The sequence below is a fragment of the Dasypus novemcinctus genome, chromosome 25 (genome assembly GCF_030445035.2).
Source record: "Dasypus novemcinctus isolate mDasNov1 chromosome 25, mDasNov1.1.hap2, whole genome shotgun sequence".
Taxonomy (NCBI): Eukaryota; Metazoa; Chordata; class Mammalia; order Cingulata; family Dasypodidae; genus Dasypus; species Dasypus novemcinctus.
The window spans coordinates 1,495,465-1,522,590 of record NC_080697.1 but is presented as its reverse complement, the minus strand read 5'-3'; the positions used below and the strand labels follow the sequence as shown (position 1 = coordinate 1,522,590).

At 40.4% G+C, this 27,126-nt stretch overlaps 1 protein-coding gene across 2 annotated transcripts in view; it reads left to right on the top strand.

Moving 5' to 3' along the window:
• The window catches only part of LOC101428600 (zinc finger protein 596-like), a 116,937-nt gene that overhangs the window by 49,344 nt on the left and 40,467 nt on the right, over nt 1–27,126 (top strand). Inside the window, exon 5 of one of the 2 annotated variants that reach the window (XM_071211882.1) lies at nt 7,261–7,411. The exons of the other annotated variant lie outside the window; for it this stretch is intronic. Coding sequence (XP_071067983.1) covers nt 7,261–7,281 — 21 coding nt within the window. The 3' untranslated portion in view covers nt 7,282–7,411. Of the gene's footprint in view, nt 1–7,260; nt 7,412–27,126 lie in introns of those variants that run through there. 2 annotated transcript variants of the gene reach the window in all.

Below are 27,126 nucleotides of genomic sequence, written 5' to 3'. Positions count from 1 at the left end.
TTTTTTTTTTTTGACATTTTGCCTTTCATCACTGCTATAGGTGTTGCTCTTTATGTAGAGTGACAAGGCAATTTCTTCCATTTCTTCCTCAGTGTCTACCTCCTTTCTTTTTTCCTAATTATTAAGTTTGTCTTCACATAAGTTTTAGATCACAGTAATTCACATATATAATATTTGATACTCCCACATATCCAACATCCAACCCTTTGTCCCTTCCCCAACAATGATCTTTTTACATGTTCATAGTATATTTGCTGCAGCTGATATACAGATATTGAAACAATAGTTTTCAAACATGGTTCCATTTGTGTTTATGTTATGGTTTATATTTTAGAATAAACAATTTTCTAAATTTTTAGTTATCTTATGTTTTACATTATGGTTTACATTTTAGCCTATAGACTTTTATACATTTAACATGTCCTATATCCATCATTGCATCATCTTCCATTGCCCCACAGTTACCCTGATTCCATGTATTCAATACCTCTTTCCCCCTCCCCGGGGGCCCACCATGACAATCTTTATTACTTGAAGGACCATATTCAGAGATACTTGCAAAAGTGTTGAGGGCTTGACATACCTGACTGACCTAACTCATTGGGAGCCACAAATTCTCAGGAGAGATACAATTCCCTCTGTTTGAGACCACCAGTCCTCCTCAGGATGTGGGTATACCTTCACTCTCATAGTATGGGTCTCCACCCAATGATATAACCCACTATAACAAAATGAGCACCCACACATTCCCTAAAAGCTTGACCTATGTCAGATGCCCCCCCTTAATCATCTTAAACAGGTAACCTTCTGTATTATATTTTCTAAAGAGTTTTCTCTGCATTATAATTTCAATGACATACATGACACTCTCCTATGTTCAAATGTTCCCACCAACCTCCCTGCAATTTCCTGGGCCATCTGACCCATCCTCACACCCCTAGCTCCCATCAAGCCCACAGAGCCCCACCCAAAGTTATCCCTATGCCCTCATTTTATGCCTTCCCTTTACAAATACTTACCTCCAGCTTATCATAGATTCCCCCCAAGTAGGTGTCAGCTTGCAGCCTTCCTCTACCCCCCAACTTCCTTTAAGTTTATCATCCAGTCTCTTGCTCTCTGAGACAGATTGATTTACTTATTTCATATCAGAGAAGTCATGTAGTGTATTTGTCTTCAATGCCTGTGTTGCTTCACTCAACATAAGGTTCTCAAGATTTATCCATGTTATCACATGCGTTTGTACTGTATTTGTTTTTATAGCTGAGTAGTATTCCATTGTATGTATATACCCCATTTTTTTAATCCATTCATCTGTAGATGGGTATTTGGGTTGATTCCAACTTTTGGCAATAGTGAATAGTGCTACTATGAACATTGGTGTGCATATATGTGTTTGTGTCCTTGTTTTCAGTTCTTCTGGGTATATACCCAGCAGTGGAATTACTGGGTCATATGGCAAATCTATAGCTAGTGTTTTTGCAAAACTGCCAAACTGTCCTCCAGAATGACTGGATCGTTGTGCATTCCCACAAGCAGTGGATGAGTGTTCCCATTCCTCCACATCCTCTCCAACAATTGTAGTCTACTGATTTTTTGATAGCTGCCAGTCTTATGGGAGTAAGATTGTATCTCGTTGTTTTAATTTGCATTTTTTCATGTGTTTTTTAGCCATTTGTATATCTTCTTTGGAGAAGTGTCTGTTCAAATCTTTTTTCCATTTCTTAAATGGGCTGTTTGTCTTTTTATTTTCAAGATATAGGAGTTATTTACATGTGCAAGATAAAAGTCTTCTATCAGATATATGGCTACCAAATATTTTCTCCCATTGTGTAACCTCTCTTTTTACTTTCTTGACAAACTCCTTTGAGGTGCAGAAGGCTTTAATTTTGAGGAAGTCCATTTGTCTATTTGTTCTTTTGCTGCTCATGCTTTTGGTGTGAAATCCATGAAGCCGTTTCCTATTACAAGAACCTGTTAATGCTTCCCTACATTATTTTCCAAGGTCTTTATGGTCTTGGGTCTTATATTTAGGTCTTTGATCCATCTTGAGTTGAGTTTTGTGTAAGGTGTGAGTTGGTAATCCCTCTTCATTCTTTTACATATGGATATCCAGTTCTCCAGGCACCATTTGTTGAAGAAGCCATTCTCTCCCAGTTGAGAGGGTTTGGTGGCCTTGTCACATACCATATGGCTGTATATATGAGGATTGATATCAGAATTCTCAATTTGGTTCCATTGGTCAGTGTGTCTCTCCTTGTGCCAATACCATGCTGTTTTCACTACTGTAGCTTTGTAGTATGTTTTGAAGTCAGGTAGTGTGATATCTCCAATTTCATTTTTCTTTTCAATATATCTTTGGGTATTTGAGGCCTCTTTCCTTTCCAAATAAATTCCACAGTTATTTTCTCTAGTTTATTAAAGAATGCTGTGTTGAATTTTATTTGGATTGCATTGAATGTGTAGATGAGTTTTGGTAGGATAGACAGCTTAATAATATTTAGTCTTCCTATCCATGAACAGGGAATATTCTTCCATTTATTTAGGTCTTCTTGATTTCCTTGAAAAGTATTGTGTGCTTTCCTATGTATAAATCTTTTACATCTTTAGTTAAATTTATTCCTAGGTATGTGATTTTCTTATTTACTATTGTGAATGGTATTTCTTTCCTGATTTCCTCCTCAGATTGCTCATAACTGGTGTAGAGAAATGCTACTGATTTTTGTGCATTGATCTTGTATCCTGTGACTTTACTGAACTCATAAGTTCGAGAAGCTTTGTTGTAGACTTCTCAGGGTTTTCTATATATAAGATCATATCATCTACAAGTAGTGAAATTTTGACTTCTTCCTTTCCAATTTAGGATGCCTTTTGCATCTGTTTTTTGCCTCAGTGCTTGAGCAAGTACTTCTAAGACTATGCTAAATAGAAGGGGTGGTAGTGGACGTCCTTGTCTTGTTCCTGCTCTTAGAGGAAAAGATTTTAGGATTTCACCATTGTGAATGATGTTAGCTGTGGGCTTTTCATATATAATATTTATCATGTTCAGAAAGTTTCTATTCTGATCTTTTGCAGTGTTTTCATTAAGAAAGGGTGCTGTATTTTGTCAAATGCTTTTTCTGCATCTGTAGATAGGATTGTGATTTTTTTCCCTTCACTCTGTTTATGTGATGTATTACATTAATTGATTTTCTTATGTTGAACCATGTTTGCATACCAGGAATGAATCCCACTTGGTTATGGTGTATAATTTGTTTAATGTGTTGTTGAATATGATTTGCAAGTATTTTCTTGAGGATTTTCACATCAAGTTTCACTAGAGAGATTGGTCTGTAATATTCCTTTCTTGTGGCATCTCTTTTTGGCTTTGGTACTAGAGTTATGTTGGCATCACAGAATGAGTTAACAATGTTCCTTCTGTTTTGATATTTTGGAAGGGTTCAAGCAAGACTGGTGTTAGTTCTTTCTGGAATGCTTGGTAGAATTTAACTGTGAAGCTGTCTGGCCCAGGGCTCTCCTTAGTTGGGAGATTTTTAATGATTGATTCTATCTCTTTACTTGTGATTGGTTTGTTGAAATCGTCAACTTCTTTTCTCAATGTAGGCTGATTATGTGTTTCTAGAAATTTATCCATTTCCTCTAAATTGTCATTTTTTGTTGGAATATAGTTTTCAAAGTATCCTCTTATGATAATCTTTATTTCTATGGGATTAGTGTTGATATCTCCTTTTTCATTTCTTATTTTGTATACTTGCATCTTCTCTTTTTTTTCTTTGTTAGTCTCACTAAGAGTTTGTCAATTTTATTGATCCTCTCAAAGAACCAGCTCTTGGCCTTGTTTATTTTTCTAGTGCTTTCTTATTTTCTATTTCATTTAGTTCTGCTCTGATCTTTGTTATTTCTTTCTTTCTTCTTCCTTTGGGGTTAGTTTGTTGTTTTTTTTTAACTAATTCCTGTGAGAGTGCAGTTCATTCTTTATTTTAACTCTTTCTTCTTTTCTCATGTATGTACTTATGGCTATAAATTTCCCTCTCTGTATGGCTTTTGCAGCATCCCATAAGTTTGGATATGTTGTTATCATTTTCTTTAGTTTCAAGGTAGTTATTAATTTCTTTTGAGATTTCCTTCTTGACCCACTGTTTTTCTAAGAGTGTGTTGTTTAACTTCCAAATCTTGGTGCCAAATCTGGGTCTCTGGCCCTTGCAGATTTCCAGCTTCATTTCACTGTGGTCAGAGAAATTATTTTGTATGATTTCAATCTTTCTGAATTCATTGAGCCTTTTTTTGTGGCCTAGCATTTGGTCTCTCTTGGAGAATGATCCATGTGCACTTGAGGAGAATGTATATCCTACTGTATTTGGGTGTCATGTATATGTATTCTGTATATGTCTATTAGGTCCAGCTCCTCTAATATATTGTTCAAAGTCTTTGTTTCTTTATTGATTCTCTTTGGAGATGTTCTATCCAAAGTTGATAGTGGTGTGTTAAAGTCCCCCACTATAATTGTAGAGACATCTTTTCCTTCAGTTAGTTTTTCCAGTGTTTACCTCATGTATTTGGAGGCACCCTTGTTAGGAGCATAAATGTTTATGATTGTTCTTTCTTCTTGAAAGATTGTCCCTTTTGCTAATATGTAGTGTCCATCTTTGTCTCTCACAATTGTTTTTAATTTAAAGTCTATTTTGTCTGATATTAATATAGCTACTCCTACCATTTTTTGGTTATGTTTGCTTGTAAGATTGTTTTCCAGCCATTCACTTTCAATCTGCTTGTATCCCAGGGTCTAAGATGTGTTTCTTTTAAACAGCATATAGATGCATCATAATTCCTTATCCAATCTTCTAGTCTGAGTCTCTTGACAGGTGAGTTTAATCCATTGACATTCAGTGTTATTAGTTTCAAAGAATTACTTATATGAGCCATATTTTCTTTGGATTTTTGTCATATTTTGTTTGATTTTCTTTCTTTTTTTGTCTTTTGAGTTGCTCTTACACTCTCCTCCAACTCTCTCTCTCTTGTTTTTTTCTTTCTTCCTGTAGAACTCCCTGTAGCATTTTTTGAAGGGTAGGATTCTTGTTGGCATACTCTCTTAGTTTCTGTTTATCTGTGAATATTTTGAACTCTCCATCATTTTTGAATGCCACTTTGCTGGATAGAGTGTTCTTTGTTGGAAATTTTTTTCTTTCAGTACCTTGACTATGTCATACCACTGCCTTCTTGCCTCCATGATTTCAGCTGAGAAATCAGCACTTAATCTTATGGAGCCTCCTTTGTGTGTGATGGTTCTCTTTTCTCTTGCTCCTTTTAGTATTTTCTCTTTGTCTTGAGCATTGGATAATTTGACAAGTATATGTCTTGTGGTAGGCCTGTTGGGATTTATGCCGTTTATGGTGTATTGTGCTTCTTGGACATGTACATCCATCTCCCTCAGTAGTTTTGGGAAGTTTTCAGCCATTATTTCCTCCTACACCCCTTTTTCCCCCTTTGACTTCTCTTGTCCTTCTGGGATGCCTACAATGCATATGTTTGCACATTTTACATTGTCATTCAGGTCCCTAAGTCCCTGCTGGTTTTTTTCTATCTTTTTATCAGTCAATCTACTATCTGTTTGATTTCAGATGTACTGCCTTCCACATCACTAATTCTCTCCTCTGCCTCTTCAAGCCTGCTGTTATTTGCTGAGTGTGTATTTTTGATTTTTTGAACTGTGCTGTTCATCACCATAATATCCATTATCATTTTCCATATGATTGTAATTTCTTCTGTATTCTAAGTGTTTTCTTCATATTCTTAATCTCTTCCTTCACTTCATTGAATTGGTCCCTAATATATGTTTTGAGAGCTTTAATTACTTGTTCGATATTCTGCTCCTCTTCCTGGTTTTTAGTTTGTTCATTGGAATGGGGCATGTTTTCCTGATTATTGGTTTGGATTTTAGTTTTTTGTTGCTGTCTGGTCATCATTTTATCTTGACAGTTTTAATCAGTTGCTTAGCTTCTTTGTCTAGTTTGGGGTTTAATTAGTTGTTTATTTTGTGTGTGTTTTAAGTGTTTTCTTTGTCACTTTGTTCTTCTTATTCTATTTGTTTGTTGTTGTCTAGTTTCACTTGAAGGAAAATATTAGGGCCAGAGAAAGCAAAAGGAGTTAGAAAAGAAAATGAATAATAGTAGTATTGATGGTAAATATTAACAGAGGTACCATGTGAGATCTAGGAGAATGGATATTAGACTCATGTAAGGTATGTATAGTTATAAAAGTAAGAAAAGTAGAGGATGTATAACTGCATATGGGGATGAATATGGTGTGAATTAAAAGGCCAGTGTGTTCAGGAGAGAGGGAAAGAGAAAAGAAAGGACAATATTGTAAAGAGTGAATATAAGACAGAAAACAGAACAAAGTTATTAGAAATAAAAAGTCAGAAAAATAAGGGGGCAAACAAAGAAAGGTGTAATGTAAGAGAAAAAATAAAAGATGGATGATAGAAAGATGTAGAGGAAAGGGGATACTGTTGGTGGCCAAAATCAATACACACAAAAAAGAACAAATGGAGGATGAGGAAACACAGCAAATGTGAAGCACTCCCTGCAGCACCTAATATCAAAAGAATAAAAAAGAGGAGAAGGAAAAGAAAATTTAAAGGAACAAAAGGTAGTGGGGGAGGAAGCAAGAAAAAGAAAAAAGAGAAAAAAGGGGCGGCGGACTTGGCCCAGTGGTTAGGGTGTCCGTCTACCACATGGGAGGTCTGCGGTTCAAACCCCAGGCCTCCTTGACCCGTGTGGAGGTGGCCCATGCACAGTGCTGATGTGCGCAAGGAGTGCCCTGCCATGCAGGAGTGTCCCCCATCTAGGGGAGCCCCACGTGCAAAGAGTGTGCCCTGTAAGGAGAGCCGCCCAGCACGAAAGAAAGTGCAGCCTGCCTAAGAATGGCACCACCCACACGGAGAGCTGACACAAGATGATGCAATGAAAAAGAAACACAGATTCCCGTGCCGCTGATGACAACAGAAGCGGACAAAGAAGACGCAGCAAATAGACACAGAGAACAGACAACCGGGGTGGGGTGGGGGGGAAGGGGAGAGAAATAAATAAATAAATCTTTAAAAAAAAAGGGGGCCTTGGGGTGATAAAGAGGAAGGAAAAACAAGAACACAAACCAGCTAAATACCAGACAAATTTCAAGCAAGAAATCCTCTTTGCAGTTAAATAAAATGCCTAGGGATCTGACATTCCCCCTTTCTCCCTTCCTCACTTCTTTCTCTCCCAGGTCAGCAGGAAAGCAGCGTGAGAGGTCCAGTAGGAGCTACAAGTGGGTATTTGTTGAACCAGCTCTGCACAGAAAACAGTGACTCTTAATTTCCAGAGAGAGCACCCACACTTCACTGGGAACCCCAAGTATGATATTGGAAGCTTGGAAAGCACCTCCTACAGTCCCTCTCCTTTAGGTGTGCTATGAGAGGGCTAGTTAATATTCTAACTCCACCTTTTCCCAGGCCAAGTTTCCTATCCCAGGGTATTTAGGTGAATTGGGCTTTCTCAGCAGATTCACCACTCCTTTCTTCCCAGGCCAGCCGGTATGCTCCTCCAACCAAAAAAATAAAAAATAAAATAAAATAGAGAAAGGGGGCGCACCAGAAAATTGAACCTGTATAGCCAGGCCCCCCTGCTGTATCACCTGCCAAATTCCTCTCACCCATGGAATCAGTACAAAACTGGAGGGCTAGGGCAATCCCAGTCCTCGGGGAGTGCTGGACTCAGGAAAGGGTAGTCCGGGACACTGCAGACCCAGGGTACATAGATCTGTGGAACAAGAGCTATGGGGGCTCAGGGGACAAGGACCTGGAGACCACACATCTGTGGATCATGGGGCACAGGAACACTGCCACACACCAGACAGTTCTTAAAGAATACTGTGGCTGCCAGCCCCAGGGGGAAGGGTCCTGCCATCCCACAGCTTCCAACCGCTGTACTTGTAACCCACAATTCTACCTTTAGCAAGCACCGCGTCCATCACTGTCTCTCTAAATCAACGTCCATACACCCTCCACCCTGCAAGACGCAAGACAACCCACTCTGGCAAGACTCCAACCCTACTCGGCTGCCTCTTTGTAGGAGAGACCGTAAAGTGCACTCACTCAGATGCCATCTTGCCCTGCCTCCTTTCTCTTCGTTCAGGTTTTGTCCCACATTTTCATCTTTCTTAATAACTGGTCATTTTCATAGGACAAAATTACTTTGTTTTTCCACAGTAAAAAAAAAAAAAAAAAAAAAACTAAACAAAGCACATTTTATATACCTAACATGCTTAAGTTACCAAAATGATTTTGGAAATTGTCTCCAAAGAAATCTCTTACAACATTCATTACCACCAAAATTTAAAAAATTTTTCAAAATAATGATTTAATTTGGTTCTATGCAAACATAATTTCTCTTTATTTCAAATACACAATAGTAAGCAATACTGGAACATTGGTAGTCCACAAGGGATGGTTTTCAGAAATACACATTTTCTTTAGTTTATTATTTTATCACTATTTCAGAGAGCTATATTATGAAACATTTATAAGAACACATTTTTGAGACAGTTCTCTGGAGGATTTCATGGCTAAACCATGATTGATCTGCAGGCTTAAAAGCAGATAGATTTTTCTATTTTTTTTCTCTTTTAAAGTGCCACCCAGTTCAAGAGTTATACAACTTTAACAACACCAATTTTATTTTATTTTATTTTATTTTATTTTATTTTATTTTATTTTATTTTAAAAGTACCTCATATATGAAGCAGGCACTCAACCACTGAGCTACACCCACTCTCCTGCACCAATTTCCTTAATGTGACCTTCCAGATTCCATTAAAAATAACATGGAAACAGGACAGAGAACATTAATGTTACTAAGTTTTTCCACTTCTGCAGTAGGTAAACGCATTCCATTTGTGGTTTTTTTACAAAACAAATCTAATTGCAAGATCATATTGCCAAGACTCATTTTTAGGTTACTTTTCACTGTCATCTAATTTATACTATGTTCAGGCAACATTGAAGAAAATCATTTTCCTTTTCATAAGATTGTCTCCTCTAGATTTAGACCAATTTTCCAACTTACAACCCACAGGAGATGTAGCTGGCACATTCTGTAAGATTCCCATGGCTAGGCAACACCAACAGAAATGAACATGATAGAACATGAAGAACAGGAGCTCCTCAAAGTCAACAGGTTTCCCAACTTCAAAGTACAAAATCAATAGGCAAACCCTAAATCTGATTTATGAGGTCCTAGGTGTGAGCAAACTGAAAAAGTGAAAGTATATGCAGATCAGAATGAGAGAATTTTACACACTTACCTAGGAGAGGGGAAAATCCAGCTTTAGAATCACCATCACACAAAGCACCCAGTGAGTGCCCAGGTGGAAACCTCACCCAGAATCTCCAGCCTCAGTCCTCCCAGGAAATCCCCAGGCAGCTCTTAGGCACAGAGATGGAGATTCAAGGAAACCCCATGATTGATAACACATGAATCAGACTGCACCACAGACTAGTATGGCTTCTGGCTGGCTCACCAAATTGTTCTCATAAGCATCACTCATTTACAATAGAAGGGTCCACCTGATCTAGCACCACAAAGAAGAAACATGTCTCTCAGTGAAAAGGTGATTGATTGTGAGTGCACAAGTAAGGGAAGAATCTTCCCCAAACCAGGTCAAAGTGAAAACGGAGGCAAGCATATTTATAGACAAAAAGGAGAAAAGGGATAGGGGAGAAGAAGTACAAGTAAAAAATAATTGACACCAGGGGTCTTGTGAGGAGAGTACATGAAATTATCAGTCCTGCATTGTGTCAGGCATGCTCAAGTTGTCCTTGGTTTCAGTAGCTAATAAACTACAGTTTAGATATTGTGCCAAACCTTTCAAGGATATCAAGCTTTTTGTCTCTGAGAAAAATTAGAGATTTACTGGGTCATAAGATGCTCCTGACATTAGTCTGCCTGACTTTGCTTTGAGACATTATCTTATTCCTGTAAACAAAACAGAAGGTTTGATTTATATCCTTCCGAGAATGAAGAACAAAGAGAAAATTTCTAAAAATAGATGAATAGAAAACTAACTTAACTGGTGTATTAGAATTTTCAGAGTTGCTCAAGTGAAATTTTCAGTAAGCAGTTTCCTGCTCTCAGGAGCAGGGTTGGAAACTCAAAAAGGAAGCTCTGATGTGATCAAAGTGTGAATCTCCAAGGGCAAGGTGAGCCATGAATCAGCAGTGCACCCTTCAAAAGATATCAAAGGGGCCCACAGTGCACCCACCACATGTGATTGTCCTGGTTAGCTAACACCTTTAGGTTCCAGTCCCCACCCACTCCCTGAAGCCATGGCTATTCTTTTCATGGCTCCCATGTATCTTAAGCACCAGAGTAAGAACTTTGATGGGTTTTCCAAGGACTCCAAGGACATTCACAGGAAGGGCAAGTGCCAGGAAATAAGAATATCAGAAGGGAAGTGGATTTTGCTCAACTGATAGTGTCCACCCACCACATAAGTGGTCCAGGTTCAATCCTAGGGCCTCCTGACCTGTGTGGTGAGCCGGCCCTCATGCACTGCTGATGTACACAAGGAGTGCCATGCCATGCAGGGGTGGCCCCCACATAGGGGAACCCCATGCACAAGGAGTCCACCCCACAAGGAGAGCCTACCCACGTGAAAAAAGCACAGCCTGCGCAGGAGTGGTGCCACACACACAGAGAGCTGACACAGCAAGATGATGAAACAAAAAGACAGATTCTTGGTGCTGCTGACAGGAATGCAAGTAGATGAAGAAGAACACACACAACGAATGGACACAGAAAGCAGACAATGGGGGGGGAAGGGGAAAGAAATAAAAAATCTTTAAAAACAATATCAGAAAACACAGAAGCAGAAGTAAAGCTGCAACGCAGGCTCCAAGGGGTTGAGAGGGTTGGGTCTAGGGTCCACTCTGGGGAAGTGGCTGCTAAGGCTTCTATTTGAACAGCAGCCCCTCCTCCTCACAGAACCTTAACTCCAAACCAGGCTCTCCAACCCTGCTTCTCCTCCCAAGACTCTGGAAGAAGTTCAAGGATATCTCTGCTTTTTCAGGGGTGCCTGGAGCACCAATGCCTTTCCCATGTCTCCCAGTGTCTCCTTTTTCTGTTTCTGTAGCATCTGGCCCTGTAATGTGACTCCACTCTTCCTACCCATAGCTTCCCTCTGCCTCTTGGTCAGGTTGTCCTTGGAGTGAAAAAGGGCAGAATTGGGTCAAAATCAGGAAGGCAAGGCTGGACTTAAGAGTTGGCAGTCTCAAATAACCAAGTAGTGTCAAGGTGGGAGGGAAACAATGATGCCAGCCATGTACAGGGAAGGATGTCAGCAGAGGGGTCCTCAGCAGTCTGTGGACGCAGCCTCTGAGCAAGCTGCACCTTCCTCTGTATGATGTGTGCCATGTGCTTTATCCTTCTGATGCACAAAGTGTGTTCAAAGAGCCACAGGAGTTGCTGAGGTCAGGGAGAGGGAAGAAGAGGTATGATATGGGGGCATTTTTGGGACTTGGAGTTGTCCTGAATGATATCACAGGGACAGATGCAGTACATTACATATCCTGCCAGAAGCCACTGAATGGAATGTGGGAGAGTGTAAACTAAAATTTAAACTATATGCAGTGTAGCAGTACTCCAAAACGTATTCATCAAATGGAATGAATGTGCCACACTGATGAAAGAGGTTGTTGATGTGGGAGAAATTGGGGTGGGGTGGGGAGTGGGTATATGGGAAACTCATTTTAATGTAACATTTTGTGATCAATGTATCTTTGAAAAATAAGAAAATAAAAAAATTGCTAAAAATAAATATATATATGTATATATATAGAGAGAGAGAGAGAGTCAGAGAGAGAGAGAGAGAACCAGGCAGAGTACCCTCTGAGAAGTGGAGGCAGAAGGAGCAGGAAGACATCTGAGACAGATGGAAATACTGATGTGTCAGTTGGGAAATCATCCTCCAGAAAGTAAATGTGTACATTTCACAGGGCAAAGCTTTATGTAGGCCTTATATTAAGTAGGTTGTCAATAGCCAGATGTTGAATTCTGGACTTCCAGGTCTCTATCTCCCTCTCTTAAGATCGATCTATCTATCTATCTATCTATCTATCTATCTATCTATCTATCTATCTATCTATCTATCTATCTATCTATCTATCTATCTATCTATCTATCTATATCATCTATCTATCATCTATCTATCACCTATCTATCTCTCTATCATCTATCTATCATTTTTATTTCTTTTTCTCCCCTTCTGCTCTCCCCACCAATGTCTGCTCTCAGTGTCCATTCACTGTGTGTTCTTCTGTGTCCGCTTGCATTATTGTCAGTGGCACCAGAAATCTGTGTCTCTTTTTGTTGCATCATCTTGCTGCATCAGGTCTCCGTGTGCATGGCACCACTCCTGGACATGCTGCACCCTTCTCATGCAGGGTAGCTCTTCTTGTGTGGTGCACCCCCTGTGCGTGGAGCTCCCCTACACGGGGTTACCCCTGTGTGGCACAGCTCTCCCTGTGCACATCAGCACAGCACATGGGCCAGCTCACCACATGGGCCAGGAGACCCTGTGTTCAAACCCTGGACCTCCTATATATTAGGTGGATGCTCTATTGGTTGAGCCAAATCTGCTTCCCCCAGGTCTCTTAAGTGCACCAAGAGCTGAGCATCAGGGTCACCCTGACACAGGGCTCATTGATCAGGTGTCCGTGAATGAAGGACCCACAGATTCCTACACCAGAACCTAGCATGTAATTCCACCATGATGTATAAACTTTGCCAGCTTAAATACTACCTCATGACTGAGTTGCAGGGAGTTTTGTAATTAAGTGGTTCCTGAACTGACTCTCTGTTATGCAATAGCACAAATGAGAAGTAAAAACCAAAATTTGTTCATAGACACCTAGTACTATTCTCTATGAATGGAGTGATTCGTGATGCTAGGACAGGGGATTCCCTAACTGGTGTGTCCAGCAAAGCACCCAGCTGCTCTGAGTATAGGCATGGTCTCCCTTTGTCCCATGACTCTGCTCACATGGGATGACCTGACCATTCCACTCTAGTTCTTGGGTCTTCAGGAAATATGTGCAAAGGATTTTCTCATGGTCTCGTGAGTGTTATTCCAGTCTCCCCATTCAACTCCTCAGCCTCTGAATCCCAGTGACTCTATATTTCTGACATATTTATGCATTGGAAGATGATGCTCATTCCCCCACTGCAATTTTTCAATTGCTTAACTCATTGCATTTATGCCAAAAGTTTTTATATGTGTTTTGAAAAATGGCCTAAACAGTCTACATTTAGCTAATAATACAATAAGGGCCCAATAATGAGTAATGCTTTTCATTATTCTATTATTTTATCATTAATAATTCCCATGTGAAGTTCTTATTAGTAGATGCAACATAAAGCAAGCACAGTCCAAGCATCAAACTAAATAAAACACAAATGTGAACCATGGAAGAATTTGACCTCATGGATCAAAATCCCTGCTTATTTCCCCTATTCATCTCCTTGACTCAAAATCTTCACGGTTGTCAGAGTTTGGAGTGGGAGACTTTTTAGTGAAAGAAAAATTGAAAAAAGTAAAATATTCCCTGAATTTGAGAGGAAGTAGAAAGCAAAGTGCTGAGAAGGAGGGCAGATCTGGGACAACATGGATATTTGGTGGGCACTGAAGGTGGGCAGGCACAGACCTGCATGGATATGAGGCAGGATTTTAGATACCCCAAGGGACCCAGTGGCCCATATCGGCTGGTGGTTTTTCCCATCCAGCACTCATTGCTCTTCTGGCTCAGCCGCCATCTTCCTGGCAGTCTTGAAGGGCTCCTGGACACAGCTGGTGTGCCAGTTTCAGCTGAGGTCACCTTCACAGGCTGGGAGTCCTGCCTACATCTCTGAGATGAGATGCAGTCCCAGATTAAGAGTAAAGTCTGGAGTTGTATGTGTGGGTTGGAGGTGTGTGTGTGGAGGAGTCATGGATGAGCTCCACTGAACCACAGAAGGGGGCCTGGAAGCATCCTAAAGGCCCACCCTTCCTCTTAGGGGCTGCGCCTGTCAAAAGTCCCAGGAAACCTCCTGGATGAAGGGGCTGGATTTGTTTCATTTATTTTCCCTCAGGAGACCCCTGCAGTCCCATCCCCAGCACAGCTCAATGGGTAGACACACTACTATCTCTAGCTACCTCTCCAACTTTTGCTGAGGCTGAAGGCTGAGATCCACCCACTTCTTCTGAACGTGACCCGACCCCATGCCCATCTCAGAGCAGGAGGATCTGGAGGTAAGCAGGTGTCCTGAGAAAGAAGGAAAGTGACAGTCTGAAGGAACATTCAGGACTATGGCTTTCCATGCATGTGACAATAGGTTGGAAGAATAAAGGACCCCAGCCAGGGTGGAAGTCAGGAAGGGGTCCTGCTGGTATTGGAGAGGGGTGGTCACTGTTTGTCTGAAGTGGAGCAGGAATCTTTGAGCTTCTGTGGTGTGGTGGGCAAGGCACAGCCTCCGTGGGTCTGGTCAAACTGTGGGAGCACTAGGCAAATTGCCCAGGCCAGATCTGCCTTCTGTCTGGGCCCATGCATGATGTCCCCATCTCCTGGCCCTTCCCACATGCTCTTGCTGTCACTGGTAGGTACTGGAACATTTGTGGACTGTTCAGGTGGTTCCATCATTCGCCTTGGCCTGAATCCCCTTGCAAGAGTCAAATGCCTGCCTCTCCTTGTCCTGCTCCCTTTGTGGCTTTTGTGGACCCCATGGCCAGAGATTCAGATCTCAGGCCTGGACCTTTGATGACCTGGCCACAGTTGGGCACACCCTGGTCTCCCTACCCAAGTCTCCAGCCCCTTCCTTTTGCCCCCACTCTAGGTTGAGCCCCAATTGTGGAACTAGCACTTCTGGTCCTCTTGTCCAATGAGGCCATGCCCCTTTGTGGCCTAAGTCAGAGGTTCACACTATGTGCTACATGGATTCAAACTCACATGATGCAGTGTAAATGGTACCTAGGTCAGTGCACAGGGTCAGATTCTTCATGTGCTCTCATCAGGTTACTTGAAACTATCTGGGTGTTGAGGTTTGGGTCAATACAAGTAACCCCTCCCTTGGTGGGGTTACAGTATGTCTGGGGGTGACTCAGGCCTTGCAGGTAGGTGTCTGGGCCTGGGGAGATGGCAGTATGGGAATGGGAAGTACTAAGGACAAGGAAGCCTGGGGTACTGCAGCATTTGTCAGGTCCTTGGCAATCCAGGACAGGGACACCAAGGCCTTGGGTGTCAGCTCCACCTTCCCAGGCTCCATCCTGGGAATGGAGCAGTGACATTCAGTGTCTGGGAATTTGATACAGATTATGCACAGATGCCCTTGGAGAAGCCCTAGAATCAAGTCCTCAAGTTGGAGGGAGCGAAGTGACTAATCTCTCTGGCTCTGGCCATGACTCCTGGTACTACAATGGCAGGTCAGACCATGAGTAAGAGAGACCTAAAGAAAAGAAAAAGAAGAAAAATTCAGAGAAGACAAAGGATCTTGATGAAAGTTAAGAAGTGAAAGATAAAGAGCAGGGGTCTGGTTTGTTGGCCCTGCCACCACTGGGGAGAACCCCAAGTATGGGTCTGCTTTTTCCATAGGAAAACCTGGAATGTAGCAAAAAGTAAACAAGCATGTTAATTGTTTCTGGTCTGAGTTTATTAATTTTCTTTTCTAGGCCAGCCCCTTATGAGGTAACTTGTAAGTTTCAGAAACCTGGAGTAAGAAAATTCTCTGGAAGAGGATTTTTGTCTCATAACTTCATTTTGCCACTTAGAAACTGAGGCAGGAGTATTTAAATCCCTAGCTGTTTCCAGTCTGGGGTGAGAATCCAGCAGCTCCATGGCCCTCATTACCTTGATGCTGCCTCATAGGAAGATACGAAAAGGAGCCCTAACTCAGATAAAGACACCACGGACTTTGATCCTGAGAAGACAGAGGGCTATCAGAGGGAGCCAACCTCAACCAGGTCAGCTTCAGGATTTCATGCAGACATTTCTAGATCATCATAGCTTGTCTTTTTAATATAAGATTTGACAGAGTGCACTTTAGCTTTTAGGGAGAAGTACAGAAAGGAAGACAATGGGCATTTTATTTTCTCTTTCCAGGCCTCATCAAGTGTCACACTGCATCACAGTTTCCTGCCATCATACTTTTTGATTTTCTTTTTTACAAGTCACAAGCTAAGAATTATTTATGTATTTTTAAAGACTTGCTATAAAAAGAAAGAAAGCATGACACAGAGACTAACCACACCAAAAAAGTCTAGACTATATTCTATCTGTCCTTTACAGAAAAAAAAATCCAATCACTTATCTAAAAGTTTGTATATATCTGGACTATCTCAAATAGATCAAATTTAGAAGAGTGTTCCCAGTTCAGTCAACCTCCTAAGAGATAGGCCTGTAAACCAAAGTGCAGATAATTCCATTTGTGAAGAAGAGAGGTCTCACTTATGTTCAGGTCATTACTACCTAGTGTCAAGTCCACTTAAAGACCCAAAAGACGACTCTGAACTTACTCTAAGTATGCATTTGGAGCAAAGAAAGTTGAATATTCTTGATGAAGTTTCTGTCATGATCTCTGAAAGAGATCACTGTCTGCAAGGGATGGTGTTTGACTAGTATTCCCAACTAAAAATTCTTTTGGTCTGGTGCCCCATTACATATCACACGCACAATTCAATGCAGTTACAGTATAAGTGGGGATATTTGTATTTACCATGAGAGTGCTTCTTCCTAGTGACCCAAATGTCCTGTGTTTAGGGTGCATCTCACAGATTGCAAGGAATTTTAAACAGTAGGGCCCATATGTGCAACATCACAGACAGGTTGGGGGTTCTGAGATCAGTTACTCAGACCACCAAAACTCACATAGCCATGCTGGTTTTGCCAAAGGAAAGACTTAGAATACTCATGTGTCTTGTTATCCATGTGTGGTGTTTTCCTGTCTGACTCTCTAATAGTCAGATAGACAAGGTCAGTGAAAATTTTGCTTTTTGACAAGGTTGATTTTAGGTTTGAGCATCTCCAATTAACAGGGGTGTAAAAGATGCTATTGTATTGCAGTAATTTTTGACAGGAGTGCTCTTTCTGGCAATGCTTCCCTCCCTTATTTAGAGACATTGTCATGGTGAACAAGTAGGACTTGGATGATTAAGGCCTTAGCTCTAAGCCCCAATGGCCCACAGAAGAAGACTGCCTTCAGATGGCCAAGAAACAGGAGGAGGGATTGGAAGATTTTTCCACTGCCCCAGGTGGCCTCAGCCACTTGGGGAATTGCAGGGAGTCTCCAGAGCCCCACCTCTCATCCCAGAGTCTCTGTGATCTGTAGGAACAAGGACATTCACAGTTCCCATCTCAAAGGGAATCTCCTCCCAGGTGAAGATGCCTTCAGATGGCCTGTCTCCAAGCTCATGGTCTCCCAGTCTCCATTGGGGCTTATGGTTGGGGTTTCTTATGATAGCATATCTGATCTGAGCCATGATTTGGTTCTGACTGCTGAGTTGAGAGGAAATTCCCAATAAAAGTGAGTGTGTCTTGCATGAAGGCAGAAAGTTGGGCCAGGTGGGACCTTGGTGCCACAGCTCCTGAGGCCCAGTCCTCAGGGCAGATATCAGCTTTCTGCCTTGGGTGGTTCCCAGTTGGGTTCTGAGGGCCTAGGATGGAGCCTGTCAAGTGACAGGTACTGTGCTCAATCAAGGGTGACCAATAGCAGGAATGCTGCAGCCACACTTGTGGGAGGATGATGGGTGGGATGGGTGGACATGATGGGAGGGGAGGGGAGGGGGAAGCCCAGTTGGGGCTCTCTAGATGTCCAGATCAGGCTCACTAGAGGACAGAAGTTCCTGTGTATAGATGAAAAATAAAGCCTCTGGCTTCCTCCCTTGTCTGCTGATTCAAGCATGCTGTGTAGATGGGGCCCTGGCCAGGTTTGGTGGTAGACAGCATCTAAAGGAAGTCCCGGAAGGGCAGGACACCTCACTGCTGGGTGAGATGGCAAGGGCGAAGGCAGCTCCACTTGAGAAGTTGAAGAAGCTCGGGTCCAGGCAGGGGCCAGCATAGGCTGGTGATGGGGTTGGGCATGTATTTCAATGGAATTGGGGCACCTTCCAGAGACTGAGCAGGGCTGGGCAGGGTTGTGTAGTGCTGCAGGACTGAAGGCACAAAACCCTGAATACCTGACCTGGTGGTGTGTTGGAAGTCAAGGGGAGCCATGCCTCCTTGGAACCCTTATGGTGATTGTGTGTGACTGGGGGTAGGGGCCTAAGCCTCTAGTCTTCCTGAGAGGGAGATGGACACTGCTGGGCCTGCTCACCTTTAGCCTTGTGGCCACTGCACTTGCACTTGGAGTGTCAGTACTAGCAAGACTGGAAGTCTACCACAGCAGCTTGGATGTCTGGCATAAATTCCTGTTATTTAAGAAAGAAATAAGTAATTTATTTTAAATTTGTGCTTTTTTTATAGCCACATTTCTTAGCACATACCTGTCACCTGGTGAACTGTGAATCATGGTGAAGAATGAGTGTTTTTAGGTACTGTCCTGGTCCACACTGACTCAGATTTGTATTGAGGTCCTTATCCTGTCATTTTTCCTGGGTCCCACTGTTTGCAGTATGCCACAGTGTCCCCAGACCTGAGAGGCCATGATATGGTCAATACACATCCTAGTTGTTGACACACGATAGAGGGGATGCCACCCCTTCAGAGGAATAAGGTCACAGGTTCTGCCTGGTACTCTGACTTGACTTCTTCTGGTTCTCATGTGTCACTCTCCTCCTCTCCCACCTACTATCAATCTGCCAAGTTTCACTGGAGTCAGCAAAGTTTCCCCTTCACATGACTATGTCCTTTTTTCTCTTCCAGTTCTCCCTAATTTCTGGGTTCTGATGCCTTCACATTTCTTTCTAGAAATGTTTTAATTGTAGTAAAATAAACATAAAATTATTTTAACCATTTATAAGTTCATAATTATGTGACATTAAGTACACTGACAATTTTGTATAATATTTACCACTGTTTTTTCCAGAAACTCACTATCCTAAACAGAGACACACATTAAGCAAAATCCTCCCCACCCACCACCCACGGGTCACCACTCATCTGCTTATAGTCTTTACAAATTTGCTTATTCTATGTATTTCATATAAAAATCATGCAATGTTTTTCTTTTTGTATCTGGCTTATTTCACTCAGCATGGTGTCTTCGAGCTCATCCATGCTATAGCACATATATTTTTTAAAAGCAGTTTTAGGGATTTTGGGAAGATGACACTGTACTAGCAGGCAGAGCTAAATTCTCTCACAAAAACAATGGAGAAATAGCCAGAAGATGCCTGTGGTAACAGCTTTGGGGGTCAGCAGAGTAGGACAGTGCTACAGAACTCACAAGAGGGGGACAGAGAGAGAGAAAAAAACCTCAAAACAACAAACATGAGTTACCAACTCCCTGCAGTGGCTGGGGAGGGTTTGTCTGCCATCCCCAAGATATTAAGTTGCGTAAAACCCTTGGCTCACTGAAGCTGACAGAGATGGGGACAGAAATCTTCCTCCATGTCAGCTGTTTCAAGGGAAACTGGGGGAGGAGTTGGAAAGATTTCTTTCGGTGAATTTGGCCAGCAGAGCCTGCTTTAAATCTCTGTTCTGGAGATTCAACAAAGGAACACAGGAAAGCTCAGACTGAAACAGCACTGTGGAAAGGTGCACTGATGAGCAACACTTGCTCACTAGTCCGGAAAATGCATAGACAAAAACTGTTTTTGGTTCTCTCTCTATCCTAACACTTGAGGGAAAATCTGTGCCCTATTAGTGAGTCCCTGGACTGATTTTCATTATTTAAACTAGGCAATAAAGATTTAGAATAAGTTGAATGAAATATTAAAGAAGTGCTGTGAAACAAAATAGGCAAGAGAGAGAAATTCACCAATAGAGAAATTAGTGAACATATTCAGATGCCTTGATATCAGCAAAAATTTACAAGTCATATTAGGAAACAGAAAGAGATGGCCCCATGAAAGGATCAAACTAAATATTCTGAAGAGATAAAGGATTTAGGACAATTAATCAGAGATAATCTCACAACTCTCCTGTCATTTCAAATAATTTAAAGAAGACATGACTAAAGAGACTAGTAATGGAAGGAATTGTAGCATTGATGTGGAGAAAGTGGCCATAGTAGTTGCTGAGGAGAGGGAGAGGGAAAAAGAGATGTGATGTGGGGGCATTTTCAGGACTTGGCATTGTCCTAAATGATATTGCAGGGACAGATGATGGACATTATATAACCTGCCATAACCCACTGAATATACTGTGGGAGAGGTAAACTACAATGTCAACCATTATCTGTGTGTACAGTAGTGCTCCAAAATGTATTCACCAGATGAAATTAATGTGCCACAATGATGAAAGAGGTTGTTGATGTGGGTGGAGTGGGGTGGGGGTGTGTGGATATATGGGAACCTCATATTTTTTTAATGTAACATATTTTGTGATCTATGTATCTTCAAAAAAATAGAATTAAAAATGATGGGGTTGGGGGTGGGGAGTGGGATATATGGGAACTTCTGATGTTTTTTAATGTAATGTTTTGTGTGGTCTATTACCTTTAAAAAATAAAATAAAACAAATAAATATTTTCCTATCCCTTCCCCTCCCTCCCCCCAAAAAGAAGATACTGGGTGAGCATAAAGAACAATTTGAAAGCCTGTGAAGAATAGTAACAGATCTTATGGGAATGAAAGAAATGATGGATGAGATTAAAAAGATAGTAGAGGCACATAAGAGCAGATTTGAATTGCTCAAAGACAGAATTAGTGATTTTGAAATTGGAACATCTGAACTGGAAAAGACAGAAGAACTGAAGGAGAATAAGAGAATGGACAAAATGGAGCAGAATCTCAGGGAATGAATGATAATGCAAAATGCACAAACATTCACATTATCAGTGCCCTAGAAAGATAAAAGAATGGAAAAGGGGTAGAAAGAATATTTTAAGAAATAATTACTGAGAACGTCCCAAATCCTTATGAAAGACATAAACATCAATATCCAAGGAAGGCAATGCACAACAAACAGAATAAATCTGAATAGACCTACCCTGAGACAACCCCTATTCAGAAAGACAAATATCAGTGATAGAGGATTCTGAAGCAACAAGAGGAAATTAAAGCATCACATACAAGGGAAATTCAATAAGATTAAATGCTAACCTTCATCAGAAACTATGGAGGCAGGAAGAAATGGTATGATGTATTTAAAGTACTGAAAGAGAAAAACTGTAGTCAAGAATTTTATATCTGGCAAAACTGTCCTTCAAATATAAGGGTGAGTTCAAAGTCTTCACAGACAAAAACTTGATAGAATACACTACCAAAAAAACAAGAATTACAAGAGATACTAAAGGGAGTGCTGCAGACAGAAAGGGGGAATAAAAGGGTGAGAGATTTGGAGAAGAGTATAGAAGTGAATATTATTAGGAAGGGTATATTAAAGGGTAAAAAACAGATAATAGAACAGTATTACAACAGAGAGCTAAAGGACAAAATGGATGAAGTGACAAGTACTTTTACTGTAATAGTATTGAATACTAATGGATTGAACTTCCTCATCAAACGACATAGACTGATATAATGGATAAAAAACTATGAGCCATCTATATGTTGTCTACAAGAGACCCACCTCATAAGGTCACAACCAGATTAAAAGTGAAAGGCTGGGGAGCTGATGTGGTCATTGGTGGAGCACTGGCTTTCCACACTCCCACATAAGAGGTCTTGGGCTCAATCACTGGCCCCGGCACCTAAAAAACAATGTTAAAGGTTGGAAAAATATATTCCATGCAAATAGCAACAAAAAAGGACTGGAGTAGTTATACTACTAATGGACACAATAGATTTCAAATGTAAAACTGTTATAAGGGATGAAAGTTATTATATATTATAAAAGGGACAATTCACCAAGAAGAAATAACTATACTAAATATTTATGCACCTAACCTGAATTACCAAAGAGACATGATGCAAACACTGAGAAAACTGAAGGGAGAAATAGATATTAATATTTGGAGTGTTCAATATACCACACTCAGTATTAGATAGAATATCTGGACAGAGGATAAATAAAGAAATAGAGAAGATTAATAATATGATAAATGAACTAGACCTAACGGATATCTATAAAGGAAAGTATCCCAAAAAAACAGGATATACATTCTTTTCAAGTGCTCATGGATCCTTCTCTAATATAGACTATATTTTGGGTCAAAACACAGGTCCAAATAAATTTTAAAAGTTTGAAATTATAGAAAACACTTTCTCTGATCATAACAAAATGAAGCTGGAACACAAGAATGGATGGAAAAGGGGAAAGCCATAAATAAATGGTGATTAAACAACACACACTTAAATAATCAGTGGGCCAAAGAAAAATTACATGAGAATCCAGAAAATATCTTGAGACAAATGAAAATGAGAACACAACATATCAAAACCTATGGGACTCCATAAAGGCAGTACTGAGATGGAAATTTATAGGCCTCAATAGGTTACCTTAAAAAAGAAGAAAGAGCTAAAAATGAAGATCTAACTTCAAACCTGGAGGACCTAGGAAAAGAACAGTAAACTAATCTCACAGCAAGCTGAAGCAAAGAAATAGTAAAGATCAGAGCAGAAAGAAATAAAATTGAGAACAAAAAAACAGATACTTAACAAAACCAAAAGTTGTTTCTTTGAGAAGATAAACAAAATCAATAACACTTAGCTAGACTGACAAAGAAAGAAAAAGATACAAATAAATAAAATAAGGAATGAGAGAGGGGACAATTCAACTGAGCACAGAAATAAGAGAGATTATAAAAGGATACAATGAACAGCTGTATGTCAAAAAAGGAGACATTGTAGATGAGATGGACAAACTTTTTTTTACATTTTAAAATATTTTTATTAGAGAGGTTGTACAACTCTTATAAATATATGAACCACCTACATTGGCTCTAGAAGAAACAGAAGACCTCAACAAACCAATCATAAATGAAGAGATTGAAACAGTCATCAAAAACCTCCCAAAGATTAAAAGCCCAAGACTAGATGGTTTCAAAGGTGAATTCAGTCAGTATATAAAGATGATCTAATGGCAATCTTGCTCAAGCTCTTCCAAAAATTGAACAGGAGAGAATGCTACCATACTCATTCTAGGATGCCAACATCACCATAATACCCAAATCAGGCAAAGATAGTACAAAAAAAAAAAAAAACCCACACAAAATTACAGACCAATATCAATGAATATAGGCAAAAATCCTCAACAAAATTCTTGCAAACAGAATCCAAAAGCACATTACAAGAATCATACAAATCATCAAATGGGTTATATTCCAGGTATGCAAGGGTGGCTCAACACAAGAAAATCAATTAGTGTTAGAGTTTCCCCCTTACAAGGTTTGCAATAATTAACAGGTCATAAGGTTGTGACTCCATTATGATTGATTAAATCAAGAAGCCAATGTGCAGAGTACAGCATATTTCCCCCCAAGGATGAGCCATATCACAGTGGGAATGGAGCAGATAAGGACCTTCATCAGGCCACCAGACCCTGCATGCCAAGAATACCCTACCTCCTGGCCCACTACCCCCAAGTCATGCATGAGAAGAATTCACTTTTACAACCCCTACAAACCCCCTCCTCATGGACTAGTGTTTCTCTGCCTATTGTTGTACTGTATAAAGTCATATCCACCATATTTCATGAGCAGGCTGAAGCTTAATCTTCAGAAACCCTCTAATGGAAGAGTTTCCCAGTAAACTTGCTGCCTGCCTGCAATCCTTAGTCTCTGTCTCCCAGTGAGCACTGTTTTTTCTCTAATATTTGGTGCTGAAAACCCAGCTCTGGGACAATGTTGAGACTGATTGATTGGTGAGGAATTTCCACTCTGCCACTGTTGAATGCTCATCCAACCCCAGACATTGAATCTCATCTGGGTGAGTTAAGGATTTCTCCACTGGACGATCCTGCTGTCTCTCTCTCTCCTTTATTCATTGTCCAGAACAACCCACTGATTAAAAACCTAGTGTTAGGTCAGGATCCTCAGTGGTCCCTGAGGGCCCAGCAAACAAAAGACCGTGTTTTTAAGGGAAGAGACCCGTGGCTCTGGAAACATCCAGTCCCAAGTGCAGTCTCCTGTTTCCTTGGAGATATCTGACTGATTCAGGGATGCCTGTCTCAGAATCTCCCCTATCCTAGATCCCTAGTCTCACCCAGGCCACCTAAAATGGGGAAATCAATTTTGCCACACCCACAAAACCATGCCTCTGGGCTGTCTCCTTCAAAACCTTAAAATGTTGTACCCAAAAGGAGACATCAGACCCAAAAATCTCATTTTCTGTTTGACCTCTGCATGGCTGCAATACCAATTGGACAATGTAAGTCAATGATGAGAAAAGCACTTAATTCTCAAGTTCTCTGAGATTTAAAGGACTTTATCCAGCATAGTGGCAGGCCTGTGAGATTCCTCACACTCAGGCCTTCTCTCATCTTTGTATCCATCACTCCTTCTGTCAATCCTGTTCTTTTACACCAAAAACCTCCTCAAAAGCTTTCTTCTTCCTCCTTTCTGCCCCTTAAATCCCCCAAAAACTTCGACTGTAATCCAGCTGGCCAGGATCCCCCTTCAACTCCTCCATATATACTTTGGACATCACCTCCACCCCACCCTCCTCATCCTCTGACTCCCCTTCCTCATAGTCACTGCCTTCTGCCCCAACTTTTTCCTCTCCTCATTCAGGCACCAGGGTTGGAGCTCTTCATAAAAAACTAGTTCTTGACTAAATTGAAATGAATAGCTTGTTTTTCTTCACAGAAAGAAATGAAAGATGTGAAACTTTAATAGAAAGTTTGTAGCTGATTGAAATTTGATAAATTTGTTCAAGAAAAGTATGATTTTTCCTAGGATGGGATGGCTGGTTTTCATAAAATCCGAATGGAAGTATGTAGGACAAAACTTGAATGCATATGGCAAGTTGTGGAAGAAGGTATTGTGGTGGCATTAGATAAGGGAATGTGTTCTGTGAAGGTGGACTTTGTCTTGAAATGAAGCAACAATGCTCTATGTGGTTATAAATAGTTATAAGAGGTTTGTAGATCCATTGCTTAAACTGAAATATTCAAATAGTTAATTACAGAAAGTCTTTAGTTTAATTGATACAGAACAGGAAAACCTATCAGGGGCCACTTCAATCTGAATATTAAAGTGGTGATAGGGAGAAGATAATTTTGATTCCCTTGGGAATCTTAGGTTTTCATAAAATAATGGGGAAAGTAGTTTTTCCTTCACTGCTAAAATAAAATTCCTGTTAACTAATGTAATTATGGTAATCGTATGTTGTAAGAATTTGCTGTAAGATAGTTCCCAAAATCATTTTAATAACATATGTATGTAGGGTGTATAGAATATATTTTTATTATTAAGGAAAGAGACAGTTATTTTGTCCTAAGATCAAACTGGTTATATGAAGAAAAGTTAAAATATAACACAAAATCTGAATGAATACAGAAATTTTTTGTAGTTAAAGTTGAGTAAAATTTATTTGGTCTATCTATAAAGTTTCAAAAGCTGTAATATCAAATAGCATACTGATGCAAAGTTAAAATTTTGTTTTTTCTCTGTTAAAATAACAAAAACCAAATCAGTGGTCTGTTTCAGCAAAAGTTTGGAAAAAGTTTTTCTCCTGACTAATCAATAAACAAAAGAAAAATCTCTTTTTATCAAAATAGCTTTATATACTTTAACCCTGTCATTTCCTTGGCTGTTAAAAAATAAATAATTACCTTTATTTATTTATTTATTTTTATTTTATTTTATTTTTTTAAAATATTACATTAAAAAAATATGAGGTCCCATTCAACCCCACCGCCCCCACCCCCTCTCCCCCCACAGCAAAACTCTCCCATCATCATGACACATCCATTGCACCTGGTAAGTACATCTCTGAGCATCACTGCACCCCATAGTCAATGGTCCACATCATAGCCCACACTCTCCCACGTTCCATCCAGTGGGCCCTGGGGGGATCTACAATGTCCCGTAATTGACCGTGAAGCACCACCCAGGACAACTCCACGTCCCAAAAACGCCTCCCCATCTCATCTCTTCCTCCCATTCCCCGCACCCAGCAGCCACCATGGCCACTTTCTCCACCTAAAAGGAGTTCTTTAACTCTGTTAATCAAAGTAGTATCAGTAAAATGCTCATATGAATACTGAAAAGAGTGCATCAAATTCCTGAAAACCTAAAAAATGTTTGGCATAATATTAGATAAAGTATAATGTTGCTTATTTACTACTTTGAAAAAGTTTTAGGAGGTTCAGGAGTTGAACCTGGGACCTTGTATGAGAAGCAGCTGTTTAGTCAACTGAGCTACACCTGCTACCCTGTTTACTATTTAAAACCATTCTAAGCAAAGAAAAAAGAAAATTTAAATTATTTGAAGGAATTTTATTGTTCATTATATTTATATTTCACTTTTAAATAGAAGGCTAAGAGCATTTAATTCATACGTGGAATATAATTACACAATTCCTATTACATAGCTCTTATTTCATTGCACATGTATTTTATTTTTTGAAACTGTGCAAAAATAACACAACTGTTTTTATTTTGCTTTTTTAAATTAATTAATTTTTATTACATTCAGAAAATATGAGGTCCCCATATGACCCCACCCCCCTCACCCCCCTCCTCCCCAATAGCAACAATCTCTTCATGAGACATTCATTGCATTTGGTGAATACATCTCTGAGCACCGCTGCACCTCATGGTCAATGGTCCACATCATAGTCCACACTCCCCCACATTCCACCCAGTGGGCCATGGGAGGACATACAATGTCCAGTAACTGTCCCTGCAGCACCACCCAGGACAACTCCAAGTCCCAAAAATGCCTCCACATCTCATCTCTTCCTCCCATTCCCCATCCCCAGCAGCCACCATGGCCACTTTCTCCACACCAATGCCACACTTTCTTCGATTACTAATCACAATAGTTCATGAATAGAATATCAGTAAGTCCACTCTAATCCATATT